Source organism: Ochlerotatus camptorhynchus, unplaced genomic scaffold (assembly GCF_037179485.1).
Source record: "Ochlerotatus camptorhynchus isolate MF236.1 unplaced genomic scaffold, CSIRO-AGI_Acam_v1.1 ptg000086l, whole genome shotgun sequence".
In the NCBI taxonomy this organism is placed as follows: Eukaryota; Metazoa; Arthropoda; class Insecta; order Diptera; family Culicidae; genus Ochlerotatus; species Ochlerotatus camptorhynchus.
The window spans coordinates 3239418-3256284 of NW_027040576.1; the positions used below are offsets into that span (position 1 = coordinate 3239418).

At 36.7% G+C, this 16867-nt stretch overlaps 2 protein-coding genes across 5 annotated transcripts in view; both read left to right on the plus strand.

The window, feature by feature from the left end:
• Arf51F (ADP-ribosylation factor 6) overlaps positions 1-5689 on the plus strand; it is a 79895-nt gene extending 74206 nt beyond the window's left edge. For all 4 annotated transcript variants that reach the window (XM_065218466.1, XM_065218468.1, XM_065218470.1 and 1 more), the window contains exon 5: positions 3368-5689. In XM_065218466.1, the coding sequence (XP_065074538.1) occupies positions 3368-3510 (143 nt within the window). In that variant the 3' untranslated portion in view covers positions 3511-5689. The remainder of the gene's footprint in view (positions 1-3367) is intronic.
• Positions 1-16867, plus strand: part of LOC135698457 (uncharacterized) — a 202774-nt gene that overhangs the window by 181669 nt on the left and 4238 nt on the right. The window lies entirely within an intron of this gene.

A 16867-nucleotide genomic window follows, 5' to 3' on the forward strand; every position in this document is an offset into this window, starting at 1 on the left:
ATCAGTCCACAATCAGTTTTACGTAATGTGTGGAACGGATAGATCTCAAATGAGGAAATGTGGATGGGTTTGTAGCTCTGCGTAACGATTTTGATAGCGGAGCTGGAGGGTATCTTGCATCTGGAAAGGATAAGATATTTACCGAGGATTATGCCGATTAGATTTCTTTGAGGTTCTTTTTTTTTATCACAACCGATGCTGTTTCGTGATTACTTCTCACCCCAGCAGGCCTGGGTTCAATCGATTCACCCCTCGAAACATAGGAAAATCCACTAACCCCTCATTTTATCTGTCAAACTTTCATAGCGAATCAAAACAAACATTGCGTAGTACTAGAATTTCGACAAGAATGGGATACGTTAATCGTTTGCTTGCGCAGGGCAGTGCTGCCAGAAACATTAAAGATCATAATAAGTGTGCCCAGGGGAGCCCATATCTGTTGGCACACTGTGCAGAGTGACCAACCCTCTGTAATAATAGAAAAACAAAAATTAGAGTGTTAGCTGCACAGAGCTCGAAGAAGGTCGCGTTGTAGAAGTGACATGTTTGGATTTTGTTTCCGTGTTTTCTTTTGAGGTTTTAATTTGAAAAAAAAAATTGAAGTTTCTTGCGAATATATGGGTTTTTGTATTGGAGTATTGGATCTGAGAGTGTAGGCATTAAAAGTCCATTCATCGGTAGCAGTTTGATCTGATTGGAAATGAGACCCTTCTTTTTTATTTGTTTACATTATATTTCAACTAGAATTCCTAGAAATTTTACCAAATAATGTATCAAAATTTAAATTAGGGAGCTTGCTTAGCTTGGTAGCTGCTGCTTTTACTAACACACTTAGATTTTTTCGCCGAGATGGGCAACACCGAGCAGCTCGGCATTTTATTTTGCTGGATCTCAGTGAAAAACTTGCCGAGATTCAGCTAACAAACGGGAATTTTGCCGAGATCTCAGCTAACAAACATATTTTTTGCTGAATTTCCAGCAAAATAAAATGCCGAGCTGCTCGGTGTTGCCCATCTCGGCAAAAAAATCTAAGTGTGTACTGTTAGAAGACCATGGGTTTACTCCCAAGCTCCTCGAGCATTTCTGGCGAAAATGAGTTATACACTGGAATCGATTGAAAATGTTGTGAAAAATAACAAAACTATGTTGTCCCATCCATTAAAGCCCATGGAGAAAACAATCTTCAACAGTGTTTTTCTCAATTTGCTGTTCTAACGAATGGGACACCTATGCTGAAAAGGGCAGTGTAGTAGTTTCTCATGATTCGGTTTCGATACAGTTATAATTCATGGTCAAAATTTGCTCTTCTCACAAGCAGGGCTGACTTTTTAGTGACTTTGTCACTATTTTGAAGTCACTAAAACGTCACTTTTTACACCAAAAAGTCACTAAAGTCACTATTTCCCTAAAAATAGTCACTAGAGTCACTTTTTCACAACTAAAATAGAGTGAAATGGAAAAAAATATCAACAACATTTTTAAATTGAGTACTTGGCACTAAGGAAGTTATAAAAGAATTCTGGGATGATTTCTGAGGATACATCCAAGAGAACTCTAAAGAGTTCGAAATAAATTCCGAGAAGCATTCCAATGAAATCGGCTTTTGAGGGTTTAATCTCAAAGGAATTCTTCGAAGAGTTTCAATGGTATTCTGAGATGGATTTTTGTTTTGAGAATTCTGAGAAAATACCATGGAAATACTAAGGAGAATACAAATTGAATTTCCAATATAATTCAGCGGAGAAGTCCAAGATTATTCTAAGCAGAAATTCATGATATGTCTTAGGATAATTACATGGAAATTCTAAGGAGAATTCAAGTAAATTCAAAATGGATTTATGGGAAGAATCTTCATGGAAATCCCGGAAGAATAATTAAAAATCGAATATAATCTACTTTAAATAGTTATGTATTATTAATTCATACGTGAATTATTTACATACCATTTACATAGTTGAAGATGATTAACTTCCGTTGTAGTAGAAATTGCTATTTGCTGGCCATCATGAATAATGCAATTAAAAGGAAATCATTCAAATCACTTCAAATGCTCTTTATAAGAGATTCCGTTGAGAGTTTCGATATAATTAGAGAAATTCATGAAATGTGATTTTAAGGTTCAATTTATTTTGATACTTTTTCGAAAAATGCAAGAGCAGTTTTTTTCGACGCATTATTTCAGATTGCTAAACCTTCATTCGCAAACCTAAACCACAATCGGGTAGAGGAGAATTTCCCCTACCTGTTCATTATGTTGGTTTGCCTTTGCGGACTTCGGTTCGCGAGAAAATGGCCTTACAAGGTTTGTTTGCAAAATGGAGTTAAGGCCATTTCAATTGTTGGTCTTGAAATGGCTAAATTGTGTCCAACGTTTCGATGGCGATTAGCACCTTTTTCTGATGCTTACATGCTCACATTCTTCACAGACTTTGAAAAACTACTTAACTTTAAGTTCTACTGTTAACGTCTTGTTGAAAATTTAATTTAGGTTGTCATTGAACTAACGATTACTGTTTATATGTTTTGTTTAACACAGTTTACGTCATTCGTGACTTGTCCGGGGTGAGATTTGAACTCAAAGTTTTCAGCGTGAGAAGCATGGATGGTTTCATTGATAAGCCTAGTGCTTTCGATTAAAAATCTGGACAGGGGGGCCGAATTGTGCAAGTGTATGAAAAAGTTTACAGGATTACATGTGAAACGAAGTTACGATGTCTAAGAACATTCAAAAGTCATAATAATAGGGGTATTCATAACCCCTAGTAAAGGTTTAGACCTTTGTAAATGCGTAATCTGGAGCCTCCCTTAGCTCAGTCGGTAAAGGCGCAGCTACAAAGCAAGACCATGCTGGAGGTGGCTGGGTTCGATTCCCGGTCCGGTCTAGGAATTTTTCGCGTTGGAAAATTTCTCGCCTTCCCTGGGCATATAAGTATGATTAGACTTGCCACACAATCATATCAATGCAAAAATGGTACAGGCATCGAAAGCTCTCAATTAATAACTGTCGAAGTGCATCAAAAACACTAAGTTGAGAGCACGCAATAAGCTAATAGCGATATGCAATAAGCTTGAAATGCGAAGAAGAAGAAGAAGAAGAAATGCGTAATCTCCATTACACTTTAATAGACCTTGATACTTTTACGATAGTGTCAATTTTATACGATGTGCTACACTGCCACTATTCGCATACCATTCCCAGGTTCTAAGGGATTCCGATTCACATGGGACTGTTATGCAAATAGCAACAATAATATATTATTAAATATAATATTAAACAGTATAACATAATATAACGGTTAATGCACGTAGCTCACATTACTACTAAACTTACCGCTAAACTCAAACTCTTCCCTTCCTAACTTTGCAGCAATGAAACCTCACGAGATCCAGGAGAAGCTCGGCCTGACGCGGATACGCGACCGCAACTGGTACGTGCAACCGTCCTGTGCGACGACCGGCGATGGCCTGTACGAAGGCCTGACGTGGCTCACATCGAACCACAAGTTATGAGAGTAATTGTTGCAACAACAACCCAACAACACAGCAGTAGCAACCGCAGCAGCAGCAGCAGTAAATCCCCCCTAAAGTCAGAATACTGTGAGCTCGTGACCTACCACGACTATTTAGTAGAAAAAGAAAGAGCCTCAGCACGCGCACGAGCGAACGGGTGAGCGAGCGAGCAAGCAAGCAAGCAAACAAGCAAACAAGCAAGGAACTAGGTAGAGGAGAGCTTTGCATGTGTGTGTAATGTTGATGAGTGGTGATCGAGCGAGTCCGCAGCGTGATGTTGTGATGTTGCCAATCCTTATATTCCTAATGTTACATGAAACGCACTCCGGCGTTCCCTCCAGAAATGAAACAAACAACAACTCTACTACCTACTACTATTACTACACTAATTGCTACTACTACCGGGTACGCTAAATACAATTATCATTTTTGTTTTTGGGTTTTTACACACTTCCGCATATGCAGAAATATATCGCATATTTTAACCTTTCTCAACATGTTGGAGAAAGGCATAAAACCGAAACGACGGGTGTCATCGTTATCGAAATATGCACAGATGTCACAGAACGAACAAGCTTAAGTCAACCGAAGACGCCAAGAGGGAAACACTGAGGTAAAATGAGCAGAAGCATGTTGTTATCGTAAGAATCTTTAATCCGGAAAAAGCTGTACTCATCTTACTCTTGTGCTAACTTCACCAATTCCAAGTCAGTCCAGGCGAGAGCGCAGCAGCAGTTCACTCATTACCTGTTAATCTTGTTCAGTAGAGTAAAAGTTTGTTGGAAGCCTGGACGAACCGTAAAAAAAAAAGTCAATAGGAAAATCCCACTGAACCCAGTGGAGATTTTGAAAAGCCAGCCCCGAGGAATTTGTGCGAGTAACGACACTACAAAGTCCGGAAGTGGCAGCGTGTTCAAACGATAAAAGAGAAGCAAAACGAAAAACTAACAAACATACCAAGAAAACCTAAAAGAAGAACGAGGTAGTCGAGTAAAATAGGAGGGACATTTTATTTGTATATATGATCGAGGGGTAAACTAATCTAATTGATTTTTGCAAAACAAAGCTTGAAGAAAGTATGAAAATATGATTATTTTTTAAGCAATTGTATGAAAGACGGGGAAACCGGCAAGCTGCGAGTGAATATAACTTGATAAGCAAAAAAAAAAGCACTAAGCAGAAAACGAAAAACAAGCAAACAAGAATCATTCATACAGGCGATATTGTACATATTATAAATGGCAGATAATACAAAGTAAATCAATACTAGAAGGAAACAGAAAACAGCAAAAACAAATAGGGAAATATTGATAAAACAATTATGCAACGCACCCGACTAACAATTACAACAATAGCAGAGAAATCATCCGCACTCACACCGACACATACTACACGATCCCCTTCCTCCGTCTAGAAAAGAGAGCATTGAATTGCAATTATTAACTAGAGTTATCGATACTAAAACGAAAGCAAATTTGCAAATGTTGTAAAATTCAAACCAAGAAATCCGTGCGTGTGTGCGCTCCCATGTGTGTGTGCGCGAGTGTGTGTGTGATCGTTTGCTGCCTGTTTGTGTGCGTGCGCTAGTGTGAGCTTTAGAGCGCGTTTTATTCATGTTGATTATTATTTTTTCCATAATAGCATTGAATTACTAGCCCCTACCTTTTCATCGCGCCTGATTATTTATGTTGAAGATATCGATTGCCTCATGTTTATAGTAAGTCTTATTTTCTTGGGTTCTTGTCATCGTACAGATTTTTTTTATTGCTATTTTGCGTATGAAAATGAAAGGGAGAGAAGGAAATACAGATGAAGCAAATTATTTTCCTTGTCATTCTCGTGACTAGTTGTTTATAATTATTTCAAATTGTGTTAGGAAAGGCGACAGTTTGAAGGGTAAACGAAGAGAACAGGTGTAAAGAAAGGTACGACGTATGACTCACAGCAGTTGAGAGGGTTGAAGCAAAATATAATGCAGAAGAAATGGAATAAACAAAAAAAATTGAAGCATAGGGAAAATCGAAAGGAAACATTGAACAATGCTGACTTGTTGAAAAAGGAAGGAACACATGAAAACACAGTAAAGAAAATATTATTAGAAATGTATTTTAGCATTTATAGCGAACAAGAAAAACAAGTGAAAAACAGATTCAATAAAACTAGAAATCTACATCTCAAATGGACCAAGAATGTTTTATTTATCTCCCAAATCCTTGCGCAAAGCTATCTTCTCCCTCCCTATTCTGCGAGTCGAGTGACTCCCTGTTACTAGTGATCACGCCGTGGTGACGTGATTGCCCTTCTCAATATGAATGCGGGCGATGGATCTTAGGTGTGCATGGTTGTTAGTAAATCACCGTTCACCTCCATGAAAAACTTTGTCACAGTAATATCCGAGAAAAGAACCGCGCCTCGATGTAAAGGCTTATAATAATGAGCTGCAGGTGGCAGCACCTGGCATTGACTATCGGACTGATTCTTATGTTCAGACTGCCATTTATAACATGTTGTAAGCCTATCTTGATGACATTTTTCGTGTCGATATTACAACATGTTTTAAATCTGTAGTCGTTCATGTTTATCAAATATATTTATCATGTTGCAAAGTGGATGCAATGTCGAAATAAAAAAATAAATGTTCGGATTGAAAAACCGTATGGTATTCGAGTCGTTACGGTACATGTCCAGCGTATCGCGAATTTGTTCAAGTTTGAGATCTCACAAGTCTCAATCCAAGTCACACAATTCTGAAGATTAAGTATGTATTTTTAATATTTCTCTTATGCCTGAATTACCTTAATAATATTGTTGCATCTCTTCATAGGATTTCTTTTGATATTTTCCAAAAATTGTCTCAATAATAACCTTGGGACCCGCCTGGTATTTTCTTTAAATATCCCATTCTTCACTTTACAATTTTCTCCCATTACTGAATCATATTAGTAAGAACTTGCTTAATTTCTTATTTCTAATTCTCTTGAATAATTTGATACCTAATAGTATACCTATCGGAATATCCATGCAGTTCTACACAGGTAGAATTGCCTTTGAATTCTTTTCAGAATTATCTTTGGATTCTCCTCAGAATTTTCCTGTACTTTTTTCTACGATCCCTCCTAGAAGTATTCTCTTCAGTATTCATCCAAAATTGCCATCGTAATTGCATCAACATTCTCTTTGAAGTCTTATTTAGAAATTTAGAATTTTCCTTATAATTCCCTTGAAACTACCCTTATAATTGTAGTTCACCTTAGAATATCCGTGGAACTTTCCTCAGCCCCAGATTCCCTTTACAGTATTATCTTGAAAATCTCTCTTTTCTCCAAATTATGTTGAAATTCTTCATAGAATTCGCCCGTTATTCTCCTTACTCAAGCAATATTGCAAACTTTATCAAGGTTTTAAAGCATTCTATAAGTCTAAATTATGGTCTACATAACCTTCATAAAACCAAGAAAGTTTCTTAGGTAAGCTTTGCGTACCTAAGCTTTTTTGCCTAAAATATTATGAACTGCTCCCATTTCGTCATTTCTTGGCCGATTTGGATGAAATAGCTTCCAATCGATCGCTAATTGCTTCAACTTCTTGAAAAGTTGTGCATAGTCTTTTTTGCATTAGCTTTTTTTATATTTTTGATCCCAGGTATTTTTTAAATATTTTAAGAACTCACCAAGAATTGCGCTCAACCTTACTAAAAGCAAAAATTAGAACCATCGATAGGAAGTTGTTTCCTCTAAATCAGTCAAGAAATGATGAAATGGGAGTAATATCTCATTTTTAGGCGAAAAAGCTTAGGTAAGCATGGCTTGAACTACCTGCAACTCCACTCATATATTCTAATACTATTTCCTATGGATTCCCTAAGTAATCTCCCTCTAAAATGCTGTCGACAATTTTATATGTATTCTCCTATAAATTCCTTTGGAACTATCTTCATATTCTGATTCCCTTCGAATTATCATCACAATTATCTTGGAATTCATGTATGAATTTTCATAGGATTCTGAATCCTTTCTTAGAAATGTCATTAACATTTGTTTGGAATCATCTTCAGAATTCATTATGAGTTCTACTGTTGAGTTCTTTTGAAATGCTAGAGTTATAACACCGACAAACCGACATGACACTTAATTCTGACTCATGCCCGAAAATCGTAAATGGCCGATTTAAATGTGCAGTGTCAAAACCATAGGATTTTTTGACCTAGATAAAAATAATTTGTCCAGAATAGATCAGACACGAACCAATTCATAACTTTTCCATGCGGTTTCATGGCTTAGCTAAATATTTCCCGCGAACACGGAGCCAGATGTCAGTAGTGTGCTTTGGTCAGAAATTTTATTGTTTTTGCTGTGGTCATTCATCAACTGCTCCCAGCAAGATGATCGCACAATCGGTCAAAAAGGCGAGCCCCCAAACAGGAAGATTTTTTTTTATATCTTTATTAAGGAGGCTTTTAGCCGTTGGCTGGCTCGTCTCCGAGAACAAACAGGAAGATGCCCCAATGAGTGGGGAAAAGAGCCCGCCCTTTATCCCCGAATTCCAGCCCTCCCTTATGCGAGTCGATTGAAATCTGACGAACATAAATGGGGGCAAGTTGATTCTTAAAATAGAAGCGTAGATGCATAGCTGAAGGATAAGATAAAAGAGAGTCAAAGCGTCAAAGGTGTTGACATGCAGAATTAGAAGGCACCGAGATTTAATGCGTATGTTTAAATATCGGCAGAGATATACGCGAAAAACCTTTACGTGTTTTTTAAAGGGTGATCCAAAACCAAATATTTGTCCAGAATAGATCAGACACGAACCAATTCATAACTTTTGCATGCTTTTAGTAACGGTCAGTTTGGAGCAATTCAAGAAAGATAAAAATGTGAAAAAATTGGGTAAATGTATGGGGTAAAGTGCCTGATACCAACACTTGTTCTCCGCCCTGGGACATGGGGCGGACCGTAATTTAGTTGATGTGCTCGTGCAAAATAAATCAATATAGGGGAAATGGATGTAATGCCGGCCTTAATGCCTCTAATTTGAGCTTATGCATACATTCAGCAATCGACTAAATCTTCAATAGTGACCAAAAAATCCATTAGTACCGTCTCAATGACGCGTTCATCTAGATAAAATTGATAAATAGCGGATTTTTAGCGGTGGGCCCAATCTTAGATGCATAGGCCAACATTGGAGCCATTCCCAACAAACAATTCAGAGTCACAAATAAGCATATAGGGGAAATGGCTCTAATGTTGGCCTATGGATCTAAGATCGCTAAAAATAATTTGAATAAAAAAGGTTCTCGACATACCTTATGCAACACCAAATATTTCGATGTTGTGGTTGAATAAATTCTCCAGATTTGAGTGAACAAAGCCTGAACAGAAGTTATTATTAAAAATAGTACAAGTATTATTAAGCATGCAGTTGAATAAAATCGTCAAGAAGTCGTTTCTTCAATAGGCAATTGCTTGTTGGGTTTCCCCTACATATAGGGGAAATGTCTCTAATGTTAGCCTATGGATCTAAGTTTGGGCCCATCGCTAAAAATCTGCTATTTATCAATTTTATCTATGTGAACGCGTTATTGGGGCGTTACTAATGGATATTTTTGGTTGCTATTGAAAATTTAGTCGATTGCTGAATTTATGTATGGGCCCAAATTAGGGACACTTAGGCCGACATTATCTGCATTTCCCCTATCTGTTACGAGCTAGAGCCAGTGATGGAAATCAAGCGAGCATGATCCGATTTCCAGTTTGTCGTAAACTGTACAGATCGTGATCTGTACAAACTACGACAAACGATTAGTCCTCTTCCACATTGAACATACGTTATTGCGTAGGCAACTCACAGATAACAAATACATTGTTAGACTGAGTCAAGCTCAGAGAAGTGAGTTACCCTTTTCGCTCATTATATCCTATGAGAAGAGGTGACAATACGGGGGCAAAAATGGACCACTTTTCTGTCAAACGTGAACCAGCTCGTGATTGGCTGATTTGATGTGCGTAAGATAGAGATAGACATAGATAAAGATAGAGATAGAAATTAAAGAGTAAGAAGCCAATTGTCACCTCTTCCTCTTAGATTATATCCACAAATCGCAACATATGCTTATTCGCCTTGACACCAGTCCCGAAGTGACGTTTCTTCACACACATTTTGACAGTTCCTTATGGGGTTTTGCGTTGGAGTGAAAGAATAAGGAAAAGTCCACCATGTTTCACACATAGACGTATTGTCAATTTTCCTTACAATATTATCAATACATAAATATTGACAACATTAATGACAACACGCTAAAGCGCTCGTTACACGGGTCAATATATTGACAGTAAATTGACATACTGACAATATTATTGAAATGGTAATATTGATGACGATGGATTGATGACGAGTATTGTTGAAAAACTGATTTTCATTTCACTTTGTCAATATTCTTCCCCTACCCAAGAGGAGGGAGAACGTATGTCATTTAGATGGACTGACTCACACAGCACCTTCGCGCATTCAGCGAGGCATGCAGTGTTGCCATTTGTTTTAATCTTCGAGTGTGATTTAAAATCAATTTCAAACTAAATAAAAAATGTATCTTTTTATAGTCACCAATCACCCGTTTCGTTTAAAAGGATGTACATATTTTACAAAATCACAAGCAAAATCATGTTATTTTTTACTTTAAAGTAAAATAAATACTATCAGCGTTTCACATCCCAAGTAACATTGCAAGTTTTATCACGGTTTTAAAGCATGCTATAAGTCTAATTCATAGTCTACAGAACCCCCATAAAACCCTAATTGTTACTTGGGACACCTACCCGTAACGTAAATTAATTATTATATGCATGATTTTCATTTTTGAATATTTACCAAAACATCAGCATGCTAGTTTTTATTTGGGAAACTGCGTACCGTGAACGCGGGTTATTCCACACGTGTAATAATTCCGCGCACTCGACAATCGATTTGATAAAATTCGATTAATTTGGAAGTACATGTCATGTTATCTGTTGCCCTGTGTATTTTCTGTGTCCTGTCAAACAGTTACAACATTTGGTAAACCAATTGGTATTTGAATGACAAATCCGTGGAATTACAGCTAACGCAGAATAACCCACGTTCACGGCACATCCAATGTTAATTAATAAACTATATGTGTGGAAATTAATACAGTTTATATGACATATTTTCTTGTACGTCTTCTGGTCATTAGTTGACTTTAATAATCGTCAATAATAATTTTCCAGAAAGTATGAGAGGATTTTCATCACGATAAAACTAGTGTATCATTATGATAAAACTAAGCATTATATGTATGGGTAACATTAGGTAAACATTATTGTTCTAACGAAACATGAGAGTTCAGTGATATCAAAAATAAAATTGGATGCTATAATTAATCACCAAGTTCTTACATCATTCTGAGAACATAATTATAGGCCCGAAATAGATTATTATTTAACACTGTTTATTCTAAAAATCCTGAAAATTAATTTAAATTGTGCAAGTATAAGTAAATGTTGGGTGAAAATTGGTTTCTATATATGTCCATTAAACCAGGACTCCGCTGTTTGGTAATTTTTGAATTACGGAACTGTTAGGTAAAAGTTTAAAAATCAGTGAAAAATTTGGAAATTTATTCCAAAAATGTACGGCCTACTTAACCCCATTTAATGATTGTCGATTTGATTGATTGCTTTCGAGTAAGGGGTCGTCCATTAATGATGTCACACATTTAGGGGGAGGGGAATTGAAAACTGTGACGAGCCATACAAAAAAAAATTAAGGTCCATACAAAAAAATGTGACAAAGGGGAGAGGGGAGGTTGAAAATGGGTCAAATTTGCGTGACATAATTAATGGACCATCCTTAACGGTCATTTGAAATTTCTCCAATTTTTCCAGATGTTCAAAAACCCGGCAAAATTTACCAACTTCGGTGATCCGAATTCAGTGTGTAGCTAGTATTTTCAATACATACATGTCCAGCAATCGTTTCTGTTTGGATCCGAATGCACACATTAACTCTAAACACACTTTCTTTCGCTGATCCATATTTCTTGTGTGGGGAAATTGAGACAAATAATATTGACTTTAATACATTGAGGTAAAAAGGCTTCTAACGTATTGCCATTAATGTTGTCAATATTCGAACATTGATGATATTGATGGCAAAATTGACGGTTTTTTGTCAATACATTCTGAGTATTGACAAAGTGAAATTAAAATCAACTTTTCGTTAATACTTGGCATCAATCATCATCTTCAATATCACCTTTTCAATAATATTGTCAGTATGTCTATTTATTGTCAATATATTGATATGTGTAATGGGCGCTTTCAGAGCTCCCGTCAACGCCAATTTCACGAGACGAGAGTCTCGATTTAAATGTGCACTGATCCGAACTGTCAAAACCATAGGATTTTTTGATCTTAATTAAAATAATTTATCCAGAATAGATCAGACACGAACCAATTCATAACTTTTGCATACGGGTTCATGGCTTAGCTAAATATTTCCCGCGAACACGGAGCCAGATGTCAGTAGTGTGTTTTCCACGAACACGGAGCCAGCTTGTCAGTCATTGTCATAGCAACCACATATTATATGGGCTAACTGTCAAAAAACCTGAAAACTTATCCATTGTGCGTCGGCCTTTACTGCGTTTGGACTTCTAGAACTGAAGTTATAGAGCGATATTTCTGAAATTGGAGCGGCTTCCATAGGTGAGGCAGAGTAACTGTCACCGATATCACATGTACAATTCACAATTCTCAATGGGTAAATTGAATATATGTTTAAGTATTTTTGTTTTTAAGTGTACAAATGTCAGCTGGCAGCAGCAACCAAGCTTGGAAAATCCGTTCAATAACTGGGCTTAAACGCAGTGCTAGGACTCCAGCAGTGCTGGAACTAAAACGTGCGTGTCAGCTGTGACAAATGTGGTAATTAAGGTAACACGAGATCGATTTGAATTCAAGTATGCTAAGTTGAAGGTTATATATGTTATACTTCCGCTAAGAGATACACCTACCGTTTCAACTTCCCACGCGTTTCAACTTGCCTCGGTTATGGGGTGTTTACACTTACATATACTATTTCACTATCGCTAATGAGCTAGCTGCTAGCAAAAAAGCTCAGTAGCATAATGTAAACAGGGCATCAGTTTCTACCAGCATGAGATTTCAGGAGCAACTGAAATTCGTGCTAGTTGGCTAGTACACTAGCGCTAGCAAATCCGCACAGATGTAAACACCCCATTAGTCCTATATCTGAAATATATATATATACTGATATCAAAAATTCATGCAAGCGTTATGACTAAATCCTGATGTATGTGGGCGTGTTAGTAGAATACGTGTATGAAGAGAGAGAAAGAGAGAAGGATTAGCAATTTCCATTTAATTCCACTACCTTATTTGCTTATCATTGACAGATACACGTATTTCGTCTACAATGTGCAGACTTGTCTTGTACTATTTTTTAAAGTGACAGTTACTCCGCATCACTTTGTAATTCCCATACAAGCTTCAAACCATATACGTAACCTCTAAACTTTTATCAATCTTTACCCTTTTTAGAACAGACTTATATTTTGAGATTATGAATCATACGGGAGGGTGACCTTAATGATTGCAAATACAAATGCAAATTTTCAAATTGATGCACCATCCATCATAAACTAAAGCCTGGATACAATGCGAAATGTATGGTTCGCGACGGCGGCGACTACGATGGTGCTTCACTATGTTTCGAACGTGAGCTCCTGCCACCCGGTTCTTTATAACCGCATTCATACATCATAATTAATGAGTGTGTGTGTGTGACGGTCGTTCATTCATGAAAGTCAAAACAAGACTCACGCTCTTTGATAGACCGGAAGCAAGCTTCGTCGCCGATGTGTAGGTATATCGTTTAAAGTGTCTGTGTTGACTTCGCCAGTACATTGCATATTAATGTTGACTTCTACGTTCACCGCCTGAAGCTTTGGCCGTTACACACGTCAATATACTGACAATAATCATTTTTTGATCCATCGGTATCTTCAATATCATTAATATATGCACACAGTTAATCTTCATTCTCGCGTTTAACGTGATTCCTAGTAGCGGCCTTTTTCCGCATTACACTTTACAATTTCACAAGTTAGATTGGGTTAATGTCCCTAATGTAGGCCTAAGTGTCCCTATTATTGGGCCCATACATACATTTCGAAGGAAAGCATTTTTTGAATATTTTTCACTAGCAACCAACAATGATGCATTGTTCTTCGAAAAATTGAAGAACAGGAGCATAGGCCAACATTATAGCCATTTCCCCTATTAAGGTTTTAGTGATAGCTGAAACTTGTCTTCAACTCTTGTCGTTTGCGGTTAAAGACTTATAAACCTCGTAAATTGTGAGATGTGTATTCTCAAAAACGCAAAGTGTGATCATAAAAAGGACTCTACAAGGAAACACCTTGAGGATAAATGACCACAAATGGCCGCTATCATGGTTGAATTTACAAGCCATGCAGGGAATCAAAAATATTGCAAAATGGCAAAATGACAAATGATCAACGAACCAAATAATAACGCTTTCATGGTGATAAGTGAATTCCAATTAGTAGGGGAATTGGCTCTAATGTTGGCCTATGGATCTAAGATTGGGCCCATCTCTAAAAATCTACTATTTATCAATTTTATCTAGACGAACGCGTCATTGGGACGGTACTGACGGATATTTTTGTTCGCTACTGAAAATTTAGTCGATTGCTGAATTTATGTATGTGCCCAAATTAGGGGCATTTAGGCCGACATTACATCCATTTCCCCTAGTTTCCCGATTATTTCCAGAATTTTGGTAATTTTCCAGGTTGTGCGATATATATTAAAATTAAACATAAATCCGAAAGCCGAGCCGGGATCACTAGGTTTAATGGAGCATTACTAAGACAGCAGCATTTTTCATGGCTCAAATGTGGTTCTACGTTCGAATTCTTCAAAATTTGCTTATGTTAAAATTTACTCAAAAATCTTTACAGGAATTAAGTAGAATATTATAAAGCATTTCCTGTGGCATCATTTACCTCCACAGAGTTTATCTCAGAATTCTTCTGAAATAAGTTTGATATACTCTGTAAGAGTCCCCAAAATGTATTTATAACAGATCAATCTAAAAAAAAGCATGCAATTCATCCTTAGATTATTTTCGAAACTTCCTTTCATAATTCTATTATTATTTTTATTATTATTATTATTATTATCTCTTTTTAGGAGATTTCATAATTCTATATAAACTTCGTTGAATGGTCTTTAGAATTCACCAGCAAATTGTTTCTTCCATTTTGTTCAGAAATATCTTGAAGTTCGCCACTAAATTCTTCTGAAATTTTACCTAAATTTTTTTTAAATTATTTAGCAATTTGTTTCGTGATGCCTTCTCGAGCAGAGAATGAAAACAAAAAGATACAAGCGTTTGTGATAACATATTTTGCCTACCGTGTGCTCGAGTTAACAGTAATCATAACAAAAATGAGATCTAAATGGTATATGAAGGATATTAAAAAGATAACAAATCATGTTTTCTTGATAACAAACCATGCATGCGTTTTTTTTTTTTTTTTATCTCTTTATTAAGGAGACTTTTAGCCGTTGGCTGGCGTATGCGTTTTGATATTGATTATTTCGTTAATAATAAACAAAATAAGTAATCAATATGTATTATTACTATGGTAGGAAAGCGGAAAAATAATCTAAACCAGTTATTATTTTGCTATCTATTCTATTGGTTGATATCAATAAAGTGCTAATGGTGCCAAACTAAAGTACAGAACCGGAAATAATCATCCAGTGGTAAAAATTACAAGAAAGTATATAATGAACCGCTTTCATCATTATAGACAAATAACAGACTCACCTCTAATCAAAAACTGGCATTCGCGAATTTGGTACCCGAAGAAAATCCAATGGTTAAAATATGACGAACGATTGAAGTTTATTAGATCCAATAGCATAGAATTAGACTAATGTGAAATGTGACTTTTTTTTAAATTAAGAGTTTAGTTTTCACGGCAAAATCTAGTGGTATTATATTCAATATAGGACACACGAATCATGTAAAAAAATAGGCTACGATGATGACTCTTGTATTATTATAAATGATCAATTCCTTCGCATCGAACATATTTTAACAGACACGAATTATGAAATTTATTTTGTTGGGAGAGTTAGTTAGACAGATAGTTGATGAGATTTATGACAACATATATTTGAATATGAGCTAAGAAATCAACTAAACCTACGAAAGTTAATAACAATATTTTGTGGTAAATTTGAAAGAAAGGGTACTTGGAGTGTAGAGCGCACTGCCCACTGGACGATTCTGAAGCCTAGCCAAGTGAGTGGGGTATGGGTTTATTTGATTGAACGTCATTTCCAATGTATATATTGATACATTCAAACCATTGGCATTTGAGATAAGACAGAGAAAGTTTACGGAGGGCCCGCTTAGGAGGAGCGTAACCCATGTTATGGTTTCCATTTATTAAATAGTTCAGATAGGCTAGAAATGACAGGTTTATAGTAAGAGAAGGTACCATATTGGGAAAGCATAGTTTTCATAGGGTTCAGAGCGGCTGAGCTGTTCGTTTGTAGTTTGACCTTCCTTCAAAACCAATTTGGCACTAGAACAATTTTAAACTTCTTCTGCATTATTCACATGTTGCAATTATTGAAAAGAGGTCGTTATAAGATAGCCACAGAAAACAGGCGTTGAGGCTCCAAAATTTCTCTAAAAACTTGTGTAAAGACTCCTATTCGACTTAAGCGCCACTAACGACGACTTCCCCACTTAAAAACCCTCTTTGACAACATGATGGCGCTGGCGTTGCAAAACTTACACTAGACACTAAGTGCTGGTAGCGCCAAGTGGCAATTTTCAGCAGGTAATTTATCGGTACTAGCGCCAAATTGGTCGAAAGTGATAAATTTATAGAGGAAATCAGGAGATGCTAGCGCTACGTAACGGCAACGTTTCCACTTAACTTTACACAAGTTTCTGACCGAACTTGGACATCTGGTCTCTGTGAGATAGCTTAATACAATTAAATAGAAATGCCAAAATCTTACCGTCATCTTACCGTCGTCTTAGCGTCACTGGATGACACGGGGGTGGGGGGCTTGGTCACTGATAATGACAATAAAATAAATAAACTTGAATAAGTAAGAAGGGTCTGATCACACCATAGGTGGATAAATTCGGGTTTTTTAATTACTCGATTAACAACCAATCGATTATTTTTTGTTCGCTGTGCTGCCATTTTTCCACCAATGAGAGTGCAGCACATGTTTGAAACGATCGGTGATGATCCGCTGGA